The sequence below is a fragment of the Symphalangus syndactylus genome, chromosome 7, assembly GCF_028878055.3.
Source record: "Symphalangus syndactylus isolate Jambi chromosome 7, NHGRI_mSymSyn1-v2.1_pri, whole genome shotgun sequence".
Taxonomy (NCBI): domain Eukaryota; kingdom Metazoa; phylum Chordata; class Mammalia; order Primates; family Hylobatidae; genus Symphalangus; species Symphalangus syndactylus.
This window is the reverse complement of record NC_072429.2, coordinates 48864218-48878708: the sequence shown is the minus strand read 5'-3', so window position 1 is coordinate 48878708 and position 14491 is coordinate 48864218. Positions and strand designations below refer to the sequence as shown.

The 14491-nt window shown below is 43.8% G+C and overlaps 1 protein-coding gene across 1 annotated transcript in view; it reads right to left on the bottom strand.

Annotated features, from left to right (window-relative positions):
• Window positions 1-13724: 13724 nt before the first annotated feature.
• Window positions 13725-14491, bottom strand: part of NME5 (NME/NM23 family member 5) — a 30388-nt gene continuing 29621 nt past the window's right edge. Inside the window, exon 5 of the mRNA XM_055286121.2 lies at window positions 13725-13921. Coding sequence (XP_055142096.1) covers window positions 13910-13921 — 12 coding nt within the window. The 3' untranslated portion in view covers window positions 13725-13909. The remainder of the gene's footprint in view (window positions 13922-14491) is intronic.

Sequence of the window (14491 nt, the reverse complement as noted above, 5' to 3'; positions counted from 1 at the left end):
ACTGAGGAAACTGTGGCTCAGAGAGAGGTTAAGCACCCCAACCTAAAATTAAATGCAGGGAGGTGAATTTAAATTCAGGCTACTGCCTCATAAATCCATACTCTTTCTTTTACACCACTTACACTATAGCAGCCCAGGGATCCCCGGCCACATTCTTAACCATCATGACAGTTTTGTAGACTGACTACCATTCATATGCAATGAAAGGTGTCCTCTCCTCCCTCTTCACCAAGCAAGAGAATCATATTTCTCAGCCTTTCTCCAGAATGAAGAAACCTAACTCTTGATTTGCAAAGGCCTTCCTTAGAATGATAAAGCAGAAGGCCTGGCTCCTGCTGATTTGGGGGGGGCAGAATCCTGGTTCTCCAGGGGGTACTCAAAAAACTAACCATTATGGTCTACATTACAGGTCAAAGTTTCAAGAGGGAATGTCAAAGGAGGGCTGTTTATTTTAGAAGATAGAGAAAGGAAAAACAGGGTTCAGAGAAAAACGAATGTTTCTAGCCCCACATCACAAACTACTCGTAATCCTATTGATGACAAAAGGCAGTGACCCTGGACCTAGATAAAGATGTTCAGATTGGGGGAAAATGAAAGCAAGGACCAGATCAAAGACTTCTAGAAGAGGTTAAAGACCTTTGGGTAGGAATAGAGCTCTAAACCACCCAATCCTGCAGCATTCCCTACCACTGAAGGCAAGCGGAGCCTGGAGGAGGACAGTATCCTGCCCCTATCGGCACCTGAGATTGCAGAGGAGCAAAGTGTAGGCTCCAGGGCCCTGGACAGCCTCCATGGTTGGTGCTCTGCCTGCCCTGCTAGGCTGCCCTTCTCATGGAGCATCATCAGGAAAAGGATATGTGATGATCCAAGGAAAGAACTGAAGGAATTAGGCCAGGGGTCTGGGAGCCCTCCCACTACACTTGGTCGGCAAGCAACCAGAGAAACGATGGGCAGGGGAAGTGAGGATGTGGGTAGGAAGTGGGTGGGGAAAGGCCCAATGGTGCACCAGGCACCCAAACTCATTCCCACATTCCTCTCAGACTCTCAGGTACCCATGCATATCTGTGATGGGACTCAGTGATCTTGAGAAGATCCCTTGTCATTTATTTGCCATCAGCTTCTTGCAGTCTCTAAGAGATCACTTAATTCAGCCACCTGCTTCTTAACAGGAGAGCTCCTAAAGCCAAAAAAAAAAAAAAAGAGGCACACACTGTACATCCTGTTTTGAAAGACTGTCAGGAAGGGGAAAGCCAGTCCTTCCCTACCCAGGACAAAGTGCTTACCAGAGCATTTGCTCACGTCTACCCTGAATTAACACTACTACATCTTAAGCCGGCGTCTCCTAGGACTTCATATTATGGATTTGAGGCCTTCAAACAGACCCATTCTCCAAAAGAAATAAGCCAATTACTTTAGTTTTTCACCAGTTGTCTCTTTTTCCCAGACTGTCTTCAGATACACGAACTTGAGTTTCTGTGAGGAGTTAGGTGGGGTATGAGTCAGACATCCTTTTCAAGCCCCAACTGCCTTCACCTCTTTCCCTCATGTGTCTGAAGAATCTATTTATTCTTGGTCTCACAGAGCTCTGATTGCCCCACTTGCATTTCTCCATGGCCAAAGTTCATTTCTTTCTTTTTTTGTTTTTGAGACAGATTCTCACTCTGTTGCCCAGGCTGGAGTGCAGTGGCATGATCATGGCTGACTGCAACCTCAAACTTCTGGGCTCTAGGGATCCTCCCACCTCAGCCTCCTAAGTAGCTGAGACTATAGGCATACACCACCACGCCCGGGTAATTTTATTTTTAATGTTCTGTAGTGATTAGGTCTCACTATGTTGCCCCGGCTGGTCTCGAACTCCTGGGCTCAAGTGATCCTCCTGCCTCAGCCTCTCGAAGTGCTTGGATTACAGGCATGAACCACCACACCCAGCCTCAAAGTTCATTTCTAACCCCTTCCATCCCAACAAAATAACATTGATTCCCTGCTCTATCCACTGGGATTGGGCCAGCAGAGTGGCCTCATTAGAGTCCTCCTGTGCTGGGGCTTGTGGTGGTGTGGGGACAAGAACAGGAAACTGACAATCAGGGCATCCAATCCTATGATTCACAACTGAGTACCTGAGATTTACAAATGGAGCATTGTTCTCCTGCCCACCTTACCTCTAAGCTGCTGTTGTCTGACTCATTGGCCATATATAGCCCTTCTTTATCAGTGAGGGTCTGGCCTGGCACAGTGCCTTATTTTCTTTTTTGGAATCTGGATATGCCCGACTCCAAAGCCCGCAGACCTCTGCTTTCTCTGCCTTCCTCCAGGTGTAGCGTGCTCCAAAACCCCTCCCCTGTCTGGTGTACTCAGTTTCATCTATCCTATTTCTTCCAATGGTAGCTTCTTACTGTGTTCATGAAAAGCTGTTGTTACAGCCCCACATCCTCAGCACTGACCACAATGTGTCAGTTAGTCTTTTATCCTCCTGACTTTGCTCAAGTGTCTACTTAGATTGGACTATGTTCAGTAATTTCACTATTCCTGGAGACTTCTTCACCCTTCTGATCACTCATTAAGGGTACCTTGACCTTTTTCTCTTCTCTTTTCCTTTCCTTTCTCCTTTCTTTTCCCTTTCCCTTTTCCTTTCTTTTCTTTTCTGAGGCGGATTTTCGCTTTTGTTGCCCGGGTTGGAGTGCAATGGTGAGATCTCAGCTCACCAAAACCTCTGCCTCCCGGGTTCAAGCAATTCTACTGCCTCAGCCTCCCAAGTAGCTGGGATTACAGGCATGTGCCACCACGCCTGGCTAATTTTGTATTTTTAGTAGAGATGGGGTTTCTCCATGTTGGCCAGGCTGGTCTTGAACTCCCCATCTCGGGTGATCCTCCCACCTCAGCCTACCAAAGTGCTGAGATTACAGGCGAGAGCCACCGCACCTGGCTACCTTGACATCTTCTAACCTAGAGTCACCTTAACCACTGTCATCTCCCTCTGGAATCCCCTCTAGAAGTTCTCCTTAACTTATACCACTCTGTCTCCTGGCATTGGCCACATCCCTGTCTTCAGATATCCAAGGGACTCACCAGTAAAAAAGAGAGAAGGCCGGGCGTGGTGGCTTACACCTGTCATCCCAGCACTTCGTGAGGTCAAGGTGGGTGGATAACCTGAGGTCAGGAGTTCAAGACCAGGCTGGCCAACATGGTGAAATCCTATCTCTACTAAAAATACAAAATTTAGGCAGGCAGCTGTAATCCCAGCTACTTGGGAGGCTGAGGCAGGAGAATCTCTTGAACCCAGGAGGCGGAGGTTGCAGTGAGCCGAGATCATGCCACTTCACTCCAGCCTGGGTGACAGAGCGATACTCTGTTTCAAAAAAATAAATAAATAAATACAAAAATTAGCCAGGCATGGTGGCACATGCCTGTTGTCCCAGATACTCAAAAGGCTGAGGCAGGAGAATCTCTTGAACCCAGGAGGCAGAGGTTGCAGTGAGCCAAGATCGTGCCGTTGCACTCCAGCCTGGGTGACAGAGTGAGACTCCATCTCAAAAAAAAAAAAAATTAGCCAAGCGTGGTGGCGTGTGCCTGTAGTACCAGCTACTCAGGAGGCTGAGGCAGGACTGAGCCCAGAAGGTCAAGGCTACAGTGAGCTGTGATCATGCCACAGCACTCCAACCTGGGCAACAGAGTAAGACCCTGTCTCAAAAAAAAAAAAAAAAAAAAAAGAGAGAAGAAAAAGAAAAACTCTTTTTGACCTGCTGTCTTTCCAAACTCATATTTTATTTCTTTCACCATCTAATCTCTTAAGTATGGAACCCATAACCAGGGTTCTGATTTCATTACCCATCTTTTTTTTTTTTTTTTTCGAAATGGAGTTTCACCTTTGTTGCCCAGGCTGAGTGCAATGGTGCAATCTTGACTCACTACAACCTCTGCCTCCTGGGTTCAAGTTATTCTCCTGCCTCTGCCTCCCAAGTAGCTGGGATTACAGGCATGCACCACCACGCCCAACTAATTTTGTATTTTTTTTTTAGTAGAAACAAGGTTTCACCATGTTGGTCAGGCTGGTCTCGAACTCCTGACCTCAAGTGATCCACCTACCTCAGCCTCCCAAAGTGCTGGGATTACAGGTGTGAGCCACCATGCCCAGCCTCATTACCTACCTTTAATTGCTTGTCTTCTGTATCCCTTTCCCTCTATCCCACAGACACAGTTCTCTCTAAGTGCATCAGTGACCACTGGCTATAAATCCTCCTGCGTTTCAGACAATTCTCTCGAGCTACTCTTCTTTCTTGATCCTTAATATGAACATCACCCTCAGGTTCAGGTTGGGGTCCACTTTTTTCTCTGCTCTCACCATGGAGAACTTACATATTCTCAAATTCCAGTCTTATTTCTGTGCTGATGACTCCTAAATTTCCATCTCTGTGTGAGCTCTAGGCATTGCAGCTCTAATGCTTGACTGGCCGTTCTAGTTGGGTGTCAAACTGATTTTCTCTTATGACTTCTCTGTTTCCATCAGTGAGCTAATGAAACTTTGAGTAACTGAGCCTTACTTTTCTGAGTCGTTCCTGACTCCTCCCTCTGCTCAACTTTTCACATTTAGTCTTCTTCCTTTGGTTTGTCCTCCAAATCTATCCCTTCCCTCTATTACCTTTGCTTCCACACTGTGCTAAGATCATACCTTGTACCTGAATTTTGAACCAAGAACTGATATTCTACTTCTCAACTCTCCACCTAACACATTACTACCGTATTTACTTTACTAACTCATCACATTCAATTCATTATTCACCTGATTAAAAAACAAAGCAAAACAAAAACTTCAAGGCACTAGAGAATAAAATCTAAATTCTGTGGCATTTCTTTCTTGTCTTATTTTATTATTATTATTATATTTTTGTGAGAGGGAATCTCACTCTGTTGCCCAGGCTGGAGTGCAGTGGTGCGATCTCAGCTAACTGCAACCTCCACCTCCCGGGTTCAAGCGATTCTCCTGCCTCAGCCTCCCAAGTAGCTGGGACTACAGGCGTGCCCCACCATGCCCAGCTAATTTTTTGTGTGTTTTTAGTAGAGAGGGGGTTTCCCTATGTTGGCCAGGCTGGTCTCAAACTCCTGACCTCGTGATCCACCCTTCGGCCTCCCAAAGTGCTGGGATTACAGGCATGAGCCACCGTGCCTGGCCTATTCCTGCAATCTTATGTGACTATTGATACAATTTAATTTTCAGAAAATCAAGGAAGATAATTTAGCACTTTAGGAAGCCAAGGCGGTGGATCTCTTGTGGCCAGGAGCTTTAGACAAGTCTAGCCAACTTAATGAAACCCTGTCTTTACTTAAAAAAAAAAAAAATTAGCTGGGCATGGTGGCATGTGCCTGTAGTCCCAGCTACTTGGGAGGCTGAGGCACAAAAATCACTTGGCTGGGAGGTGGAGGTTGCAGGGAGCCGAGATCATGCTACTGTACTCCAGCAGCCTGGATGACAGAATGAGATTCTGTCTCAAAACCCAAACAACACACACACAAAAAAACGCCACCAAAAAACCCATACTAGATATTATATGAAAATGGACTGGAAGGGGCAAGAGTGAAACCCTGAAGAAAAGGCAGTTGTATTAGTTCAGGCAAGAGCTAATGGTGGCTTGAACTAGGATAGGAACAGAGGGAGCAGAGAGAAGGAAGGTGAGCAGTATGTTAAAAAGAGGAAGAATCGGCCAGGTGTGGTGGCTCACACCTGTAATTCCAGCACTTTGGTAGACCAAGGTAGGCAGATCATGAGGTCAGGAGTTCGACACCAGCCTGGCCAACATGGCGAAACCCCAACTCTACTAAAAATACAAAAATTAGCCAGGTGTGGTGGTGCACGCCTGTAATCCCAGCTATTTGAGAGGCTGAGGCAGGAGAATCACTTGAACCCGGGAGACAGAGGTTGCAGTGAGCTGAGATCGTGCCACTGCACTCCAACCTAGGGGACAAGAGCAATGCTCAGCCTTAAAAAAAAAAATGAGGAAGAATCAATGCAATTGCTGATGGATTAGATATGGTGGTTGAGAGAAGGTGAGGAAGCTAGATGACTCCCAGTCTTTCCAACTTTAGTAACTGAGTGGCAGGTGATACCAATTATGGACATCGGTGAAATGAGAGAAAACCAGGTTAGGACTAACAGGAAGATGAGAATTAAGAGTTCCATTTTGGCCAGGTGTGGTGGCTCACACCTGTAATCTCAGCACTTTGGGAGGCTAAGGTGGGTGGATCACTTAAGGCCAGGAGTCCGAGACTAGCCTGGCCAAAATGATGAAACCCCTTCTCTACTAAAAATACAAAAATGAGCCGGGCGTGATGGTGTGTGCTTGTAATCCCAGCTATTTGGGAGGCTGAGGCAGGAGAATCACTTGAATCTGGGAGGCAGAGGTTGCAGTGAGCTGATACTGTGCCACTGCACTTCAGCCTGGGCAACAGAGTGAGACTGTTTCAAAATAAATAAATAAATAAAAGTTCCATTTTAAGCATGCTAACTTTGTAATTTTTCTGAGACATTCAAATGAAGATATCAAGCAGGTGATAGGCTAATAAGTATAGGAAATCTTGCTAAATAAACTAGAAATTTGAGGAGATGCAAATTTGGGAGTCATCAGTAAAGACATATTTTCTGAAGCCATGGAAGTAAATGAGATAAGTGAAGAGTGAAGAGGGTGCAGGTTCAAGTCCAAAGAAACATCACATCTTCCCCCACTGATGCCCACAAGTGTCCAATGAAGGAGCTGAGCTACTGAACCTCTTTCTGATTCTGAGTCTAGGTAGGTAGAGACTTGCTGGAAGGTAGGGGAAAAGATGAGCTAACCTTTGTGGGAGGCCTCCCTGTCAATTTATTCTTTCACTGAATGCCTTCTATGGGGTCAAGGATATGCTAGGCACCTGCTTAGGGACATAAAAACGAAAGCACATAATCCCTCCCAATCAAGAAATGCTCACCTGTGCTCATAACAATGTAGTATGCCAGCCTAAGCAACATAGCAAGATCTCGTCTCTACAAAAATACAAACATTAGGCAGGTGTGGTGGTGCGCACCTGCAGTCCTAGCTACTCAGGAGGCTGAGGCAGGAGGATCACTTGAGATGAGAGATTGAGGCTACAGTGAGCTATGATTGTACCACTGCACTCCAGCATGGGCAACAGAGCGAGATCCTGTCTCAAACAACCCAATGTAGTGTGATAAACATTCTAACAGAGGTGTGTATAGGGGCAGTGGAAACTCCGGGATGAAAGCAACCAACATCCTCTGCCTGGCCTAGAACTGAAGCAAAACTCACCCAAGTGGTTAGAGCTGATGACTATTACAAGGGTGCTCTGAAGCCAGAATGGCTTTCCCCACCTCTGTTTACTTCTGTGTTGTTCTAAAACAAACCCTGTACTTCCTAGGATAGAGATGAAATGATAACAGGTTGGTGAGGGCAAAAACGAGGCTTTGGTTCTCTGACCATTGACAGCAGAGAACAGACCTTTCCAATGAGCTTTAATCAGTCAGGTGTGGGGCAGGGGTGGGGGTTAGAGAAAAAACTAGAAGAGAGTGGTTTATTGCTGTTCACAAAAAAAGCGGTAAAATACTTTGCCCTGAGCTGCGTAAGGGTCATACTCGGTATGATAAGCTATCATTTAACATGAGGAGGAAATTGAAGTTTCACTTCCTTGCTTTTGTGGCACCCCTTGAATTGGGTTGATGACTCCATTCAGTCAGTCAGCATGAGGCCTGCCTTACCAATTTTGTTTTGCAAAACAAAGCCAGTCACGGTCAAACTCAGTTGGTTAATTTCATAGATTAACATGTGAAGCCCCAGGAAAGCAAGGCAGCTGGGACTGCTCTGGCTGGGAAACCATGGGTTAATTCTGGGCCAGCATGGCAGGGAGCTTCATAAGATCTTTTAGCCCCTTGGCACCCGCCCACACCTCACCCCTCCAAAAGCTTCCCTCATTCACCAGTGTCCTGGGGTTGAATTGAAATAATCTCCAGAGTTTGAAGGACAGGGCTGGGTTGAGGGTATTGGATACATTTCCCCATTGTGTTATGTAATTCTTCTCAGCCTGATTTCTTTAGAACCTGGCGGGTAGCATGTGTGGTAAAAGAAGCCTGGCCGGAATCTATACGAACGCAAACTGGGGAAAACAAAACAACAACCACAATAAAAAAAGACAATAATAACCTTGTTGAGTGCTGGTTTTCAAGGGGCTCCCGGCATAATGAGTGGCATTCTGGACATGAGCCAGAAACCTGGATTGAGAACCAATTGAGGTACAGCCATTAGCTTGACCTTGGGCACATCTCTTAGCCACCTTGAGCCTTATTTGCTTCAACTATAAATTAAGGGGTTAAATTAGGTGGTTTTAAATTAACTGGCAAAGTTTCTTTTCAAGCAGATATATGAGCAAGAGCAAGTAGTGGTTAGGTGTAAATAAGGGCATTAGTGCCTTTAGTAATACGGTGAATGAAAAGAGATTTGGAGGTGCCTTCTGAATGATAAGGGAAGAGAACCTGTGATTTTCAGCCACAAAGAACAATAGCATAAACTAAATAAAGCCCCCAATTCCACTCTATTGATTTAAATACAATAAATCCATTAAATGAAGGAACTTGGTTTGTACACAACACTTAGGTAGCCCTGTGAGAAAAACAAAAAGTTTCCCATGTCTGTGAAAAAGCACTATGAAGCAGTGGAAAGGCTTTAGAGGCAGATATAATTGAGTTGAGTAGGGGATAAAAAAATATTTTCCCCACTCATCCTAGGTTCATGGCTGAGGCCCCTATAACAAAAGACAGTTCAAAATCCTGGCTCTATTAATTCCTAGGTAAGGCATTAGTAGGATCTTTTAATTTCTAGATCAAATCACTTTAACCTCAGGATCGCTGCTGTGAGAATTAAATAACATAAGTATTAATAAGAGTGCCAGGCCAGGAGTGGTGGCTCACACCTGTAATCCCAGCACTTTCGGAGGCTGAGGCAGGCAGATCACCTGAGGTCAGGAGTTCGAGACCAGCCTGACCTACATGATGCAACCCCATCTCTACTAAAAATACAAAATTAGCTGGGTGTGGTGGTGTATGCCTGTAATCCCAGCTACTTGGGAGGCTGAGGCAGGAGAATCACTTGAACCCAGAAGGCGGAGATTGCAGTGAGCCAAGATCACCCCATTGCACTCCAGCCTGGGCAACAAGAGAAAAACTCCATCTCAAAAAAAAAAAAAAAAAAAGTGCCTAGTACAGTGCTTGGCGTATAATAAATAACAACAGATAGTAATCTTTCCATTAATGATGGGAACATAATCCATATATAAATAAGCTAAGTAAAAATACTACAGGGAAATAATAATAGCTAATGTTGACTGAATGTTTAATCTTTGCCAGTAGGAACTGTTAAATACTTTTACATATATTATCACATTTAGTCCTCACAACAGCCCTGTGAGATGGGAACTACCATTATCCCCATTTTATAGATGAAGAAACTGAGACTCAGCAAGATTAAGCCACTTTCCCCATTGTCACAGAGCTAGGAAGTCATGGAGTCATGATAAAAACTGCTTTGTTGGGAGACTGAATGAACCTATTCTTGTTTGGGAGGTTACCAGATAATTCACTTTAAAAATACATAAATGTTCGTAAAAACTGCTTTGCTGTCTCAAAAGGCCAAATGTTAAACTACTTCATAATGTACTGTCCAGCACATTATGTCAAGGAAATACATTAACCACAAGCCAAGTCAGAATTTAAGTATGAGTAGTTCACAGGTACAAGAGATAAGCATGTATTAGAGCAAAATTACAGGAAATTATCTTGTAGGCTTGAAATTGTATAAACAGAAAAGAGGAGGGTCGTCCAGTGTTTGTGATGTTGGGGAGCAAGGGCAAAGGAAGAGAATGGCTTTAGCAAATGTAGACTGGAATGAGCAAGGGAGCAAATAGACCACTCTAGCTAGAGCAGAGTCCATAAAGGCAGGTAAGGGGAGATCAGTTTAGAAAAATAAGCATTAGAAAGATAAGCACTGGCCAGTCTGTGGGAGCCCTGAATATCAGACTAACATAAATATAATTTTTTTAACCATATCAGCTACACACTAGATACTCAATAAGTAATTGTTGATTGTCATGAAGTAGAGAGAATTAATTTCAAACCTAGTTACTCAATGGACATAGGATGTAGGATCTGTTTTCAGTATCAGTACAGGAAGTGTCCATTCAACTTGAGTCCCATGGCCAATTGGAACAGCAACAAATCGCGTTAGTATACTGTTGTTTTTGTTTTGTTTTGTGTTTTTTTTTCTTTTTTTGAGACGGAGTCTAGCTCTGTCTCCCAGGCTGGAGTGCAGTGGCGTGATCTCTGCTCACTGCAAGCTCTGCCTCCCGGTTTCATGCCATTCTCCTGCCTCAGCCTCCCAAGTAGCTGGGACTACAGGTGCCCGCCACCACGTCCAGCTAATTTTTTGTATTTTTAGTAGAGACAGGGTTTCACTGTGTTAGCCAGGATGGTCTCGATCTCCTGACCTCGTGATCCGCCCACCGTGGCCTCCCAAAGTGCTGGATTACAGGCGTGAGCCACCTCGCCCAGCCAGTACACTGTTTTAAATCCCTCCACTTGGCCGGGTGCGGTGGCTCACGCCTGTAATCCCAGCACTTTGGGAGGCTGAGGTGGGCGGATCACCTAAGGTCAGGAGTTCAAGACCAGCCTGGCCAATATAGTGAAACCCCATCTCCACTAAAAATACAAAAATTAGCTGGGTGTGGTGGCAGGTGCCTGTAATCCCAGCTACTCAGGAGGCTGAGGCAGGAGAATTGCTTGAACCCTGGGGGCAGAGGTTGCAGTGAGCTGAGATTGTGCCATTGCACTCCAGTCTGGGCAACAAAGCAAGACTCAGTCCCCCCCCAAAAAAAAAAATTCCTCTACTTTGTGACATGCTTCATCATTTCAAAATCTTTATAGCAGTTATGTGGAGGTCAGATGCATTCTAAATATAAAGGGAAATGATCAAGATAAGGGCAGGAAAAAAGATGAAGAGGCTTTAAAAAGAATAGAGCTATAAAGAGGAAGAGGAGAAAAGTACTACATGAAGAGAAAAAGATAGGGAATCCAGTGAAAAGGCCAGCTCAGACGGCTTAGGAGAACTTAAAGCCAGGCCTTAGAGCCAGGTAGCTACCGAAGAATTGAAGGAGGAGGGCACGGGGGCACCCAGAATCTACAGGAAGCTAAACAAAGAGTCTGACTTCCTACACACAATAGTGTGTTCGGGACGGCACCTTCCATTTTAGCAACAGAGAGATATAATAATATGATTTCACCAAGGGGAAAATACCCTAATAATATTACATTTTAATTTAAATTAGGATACATATTTGTTTCTCACCACAAAGATGACAACAGTTTCAAATATTACATTTCCTTAAATCATCCCTAAGAAGCATGAAGGAATTGATAATGGTTTGCCATTTACATGTTGAACCTGTATCTATAAAAGCTGCAAACAGGCTAAGTTAAACAAGAATTTAAATTAGATATAGTATTTTATTTTAATTGAGCTTTGAAAGACTGAAGGCTTAAAGTCTAAATATTTTCATCTGAGATTTTTAGTCCATATCCAGTCATCAGATGGTTAGGAGTTTGGCATGACTAATTCTTCACAGTCCATTTGCTAAATGACACATTATAAAAGCAAGCACCACTGAAAAGGATGTGCTTATCTCTAAAGCTCCAACCTCATTGCAGACTGACTGCTTTATATTGGTACCATTTTAGGGTACAAGAAGACTCTAACCACATAAATGTTAAAGACTCCTTGAAATGTTCTCACAGTGGCAAGAACTAGAAACACTAACGTTCAGAGAGGCTGTCCTTCGGGCCCCAACATAAAGGCAGCCCAGAAGGATCAGGATTTTATAATCCTGATTAAGATAAGACGTGTTATCTTCCCCAAGATGGAGATGCTTATTCTTATAAAATAGCTTAACCCTCTCCATCCCACAATTAGATAACTTGTGTTGAGAAGTAACCAGCTCCTAGCAGAACAGTTGAGAATGCTAATTAAGTAAGCTCAGTAAGGCTGCTTTAAAATGAAAAATCCTGAAAATTGAGAGAGATCCAAACTTTGAAAAGAGTTTAAAGGAAGACCCAGAAATTGTGGTTTAGGTTGACACACTGTTGGTAGTTTGCATTTTTCAAAGGCTTTGTCTATTTCATCTAATTTTTTCGATTTATTGGCGTAAAGTTGTTCATAATATTCCCCAATTGTCCTTTTAGTATTTGTAAGGTCTGTAGTGATTTGACAACTATTCGGCTGAATAAGCACAATTGGCTTGAGAAAGAAAAAGGTGTGGGGGGCAGTAATTTGAGCCTGCTTTGATAGATCGTATGAAGCATAGCTTTTTCAAGGAGCATTCTCCCCACCTCAGCCAAAAAAATGCAGATGAGATTAGTGGAGGTGGGGAATGGAATTTTTTTATGGGTCTAGTGACTGGGCTGTTGGTCTGATTAGCTGCCCATTTGTCTGCAAGTTGCTTTCTCCTCCCATTCTGTGCTCCCTGCCATCACCCTGCAGCTGCTGCCCAGGACGCCTGCGGAAAGGATTCCCTCTGGAGCTGATGGCAGTGGTGCTTTGGAAAGTGCCGGCAGGGGGTAGGCTATAAAAACAATTTGGTCTGGGAACAAAAGGCATCAATCATAGCAGTGTCATCAACTCTTGATTTGGATGGGGAGAGAGAAATTTCTTGGATCACCCTGGAAGCAGGAAAGGAAGAGGTATCATTTTATTTAGTCATCTCCGCTTTCCTGTGTACTAGAGGCTCTAATTAAATTAATGGGAAAGTTAATGCATGAGTGCTTCACAAAGATATTTTTCTTTGGTCATGTCCTTTGGCGAGGTGGAAGAAAGCTATATAAAATTGCCAGAAATCATTGGACTCTATCTTTAGAAATAACTTCTCTGTTAAGTAAATTTCTCTCATAAGCCTGGGAGTTTCTGAGATTTAATTAACTTTTGGAACATAATTGTGGGTCTCAAATGAAAGGTGTAAAGACAATATAGAGAATGTTACTAGTAAAGGGACTAACAAAAACAAAGAACCCAAGGAAAGCAATTGAAGTCACAGAAAATAGCAAACTGAGAAGAACTGGACCATCTCTGAATCAAAAATCAAATCTTAGACCAGGTGCAGTGGCTCACGCCTGTAATCTGAACACTTTGAGAGGCCAAAGCAGAAGAATAGCTTGAGCCCAGGAGTAAAAGACTAGCCTAGGCAACGTAGTGAGGCCCCATCTCTACAAAAAAAAAAAAATTTAATTAGCTAGGTTTGGTGGCTCATGCCTGTAGTCCCAGCTACTCAAGAGGCTGACGTGGGAGGACCACTTGAGCCCAGGAGGTCAAGGCTGCAGTGAGCTATGACAGTGTTACTGCACTCCAGCCTGGGTGACAGAATAAGACCCTATATCAAAAAGAAAAATAATAATAAAAGCATCATCTGAATCGTTCTTATGAAGAGTTAACTGCATAAGAGAAGTGGCAGTATTTCCGAGTTGGGAGAGTACTTCTCAAATACTATATAAGTTTCAAATCAAGCTTATCCATGACACCCTTAACACAGGACAGACAAGTTATTGCCCTGGGCTCCTTTCTCCAAGCACTATCTCATGCTCCAAAATCCCACACCCACACCCCCCATGCCCATGCCACACACATGCACACAAATAGAAACTTAAGTAGGAATGCCGAGGTTAGACATGTACCATTTATTCTGGCTAAGTACAAGAAGATTGGCAAGAGGCCTGGGAAGAGGGGGCTTCAAGATGCCATTCCAGATCTAAACTTCTAAAGAAAAAAAAGAGGAATCTAAACTTCTGTTTAGTTTCAAGTTGTAAGAGAGCTGCATGCTTGCTTGCTTTTTTGTCTCTTTAGTTCGAGTCCTGGAGAAAGGAACCAAACAAAGTGACATAATCATGCTTAACAAGGATGCCATACTATGATTCAGTGTGATAAAAATGCATTAAGGCACCAGTACTTAACAACCACAAATGCATGCACAGTACTTTGGTAACACCTAACAGGTTATGTTGGAAGACAGACTTCTCCTCTTCTAGTTATTTTGGAAGTAAACAAGAAGGCAGACTTCTCATTTTCCTACTCACCCTATGCTACACTTCCCAGTTCCTGGCCCATGAAGTAAGGAAATCAAATGTGTGCAAAATTAAAGAATTCCATGATAACTATGTTATTTTCCATTTGCATGTGCATTTGTCTATCGATCCCTAAAATATATCTTAAATTAGTCTGCTTTCTCCACTTTTCCCCCTCCATTTTATTTTTATTTATTTATTTTTTTTGAGACAGGGTCTAGCACTGTCGCCCAGGCTGGACTGCAGTAACACAATCATGGCTCACTGCAGCCTTGACCTTCCGAGCTTAAATGATCCTCCTGCCTCAGCCTCACAAGTAGCTGGGACTACAGGCGTGCACCACTATGTCCGGCTAATTTT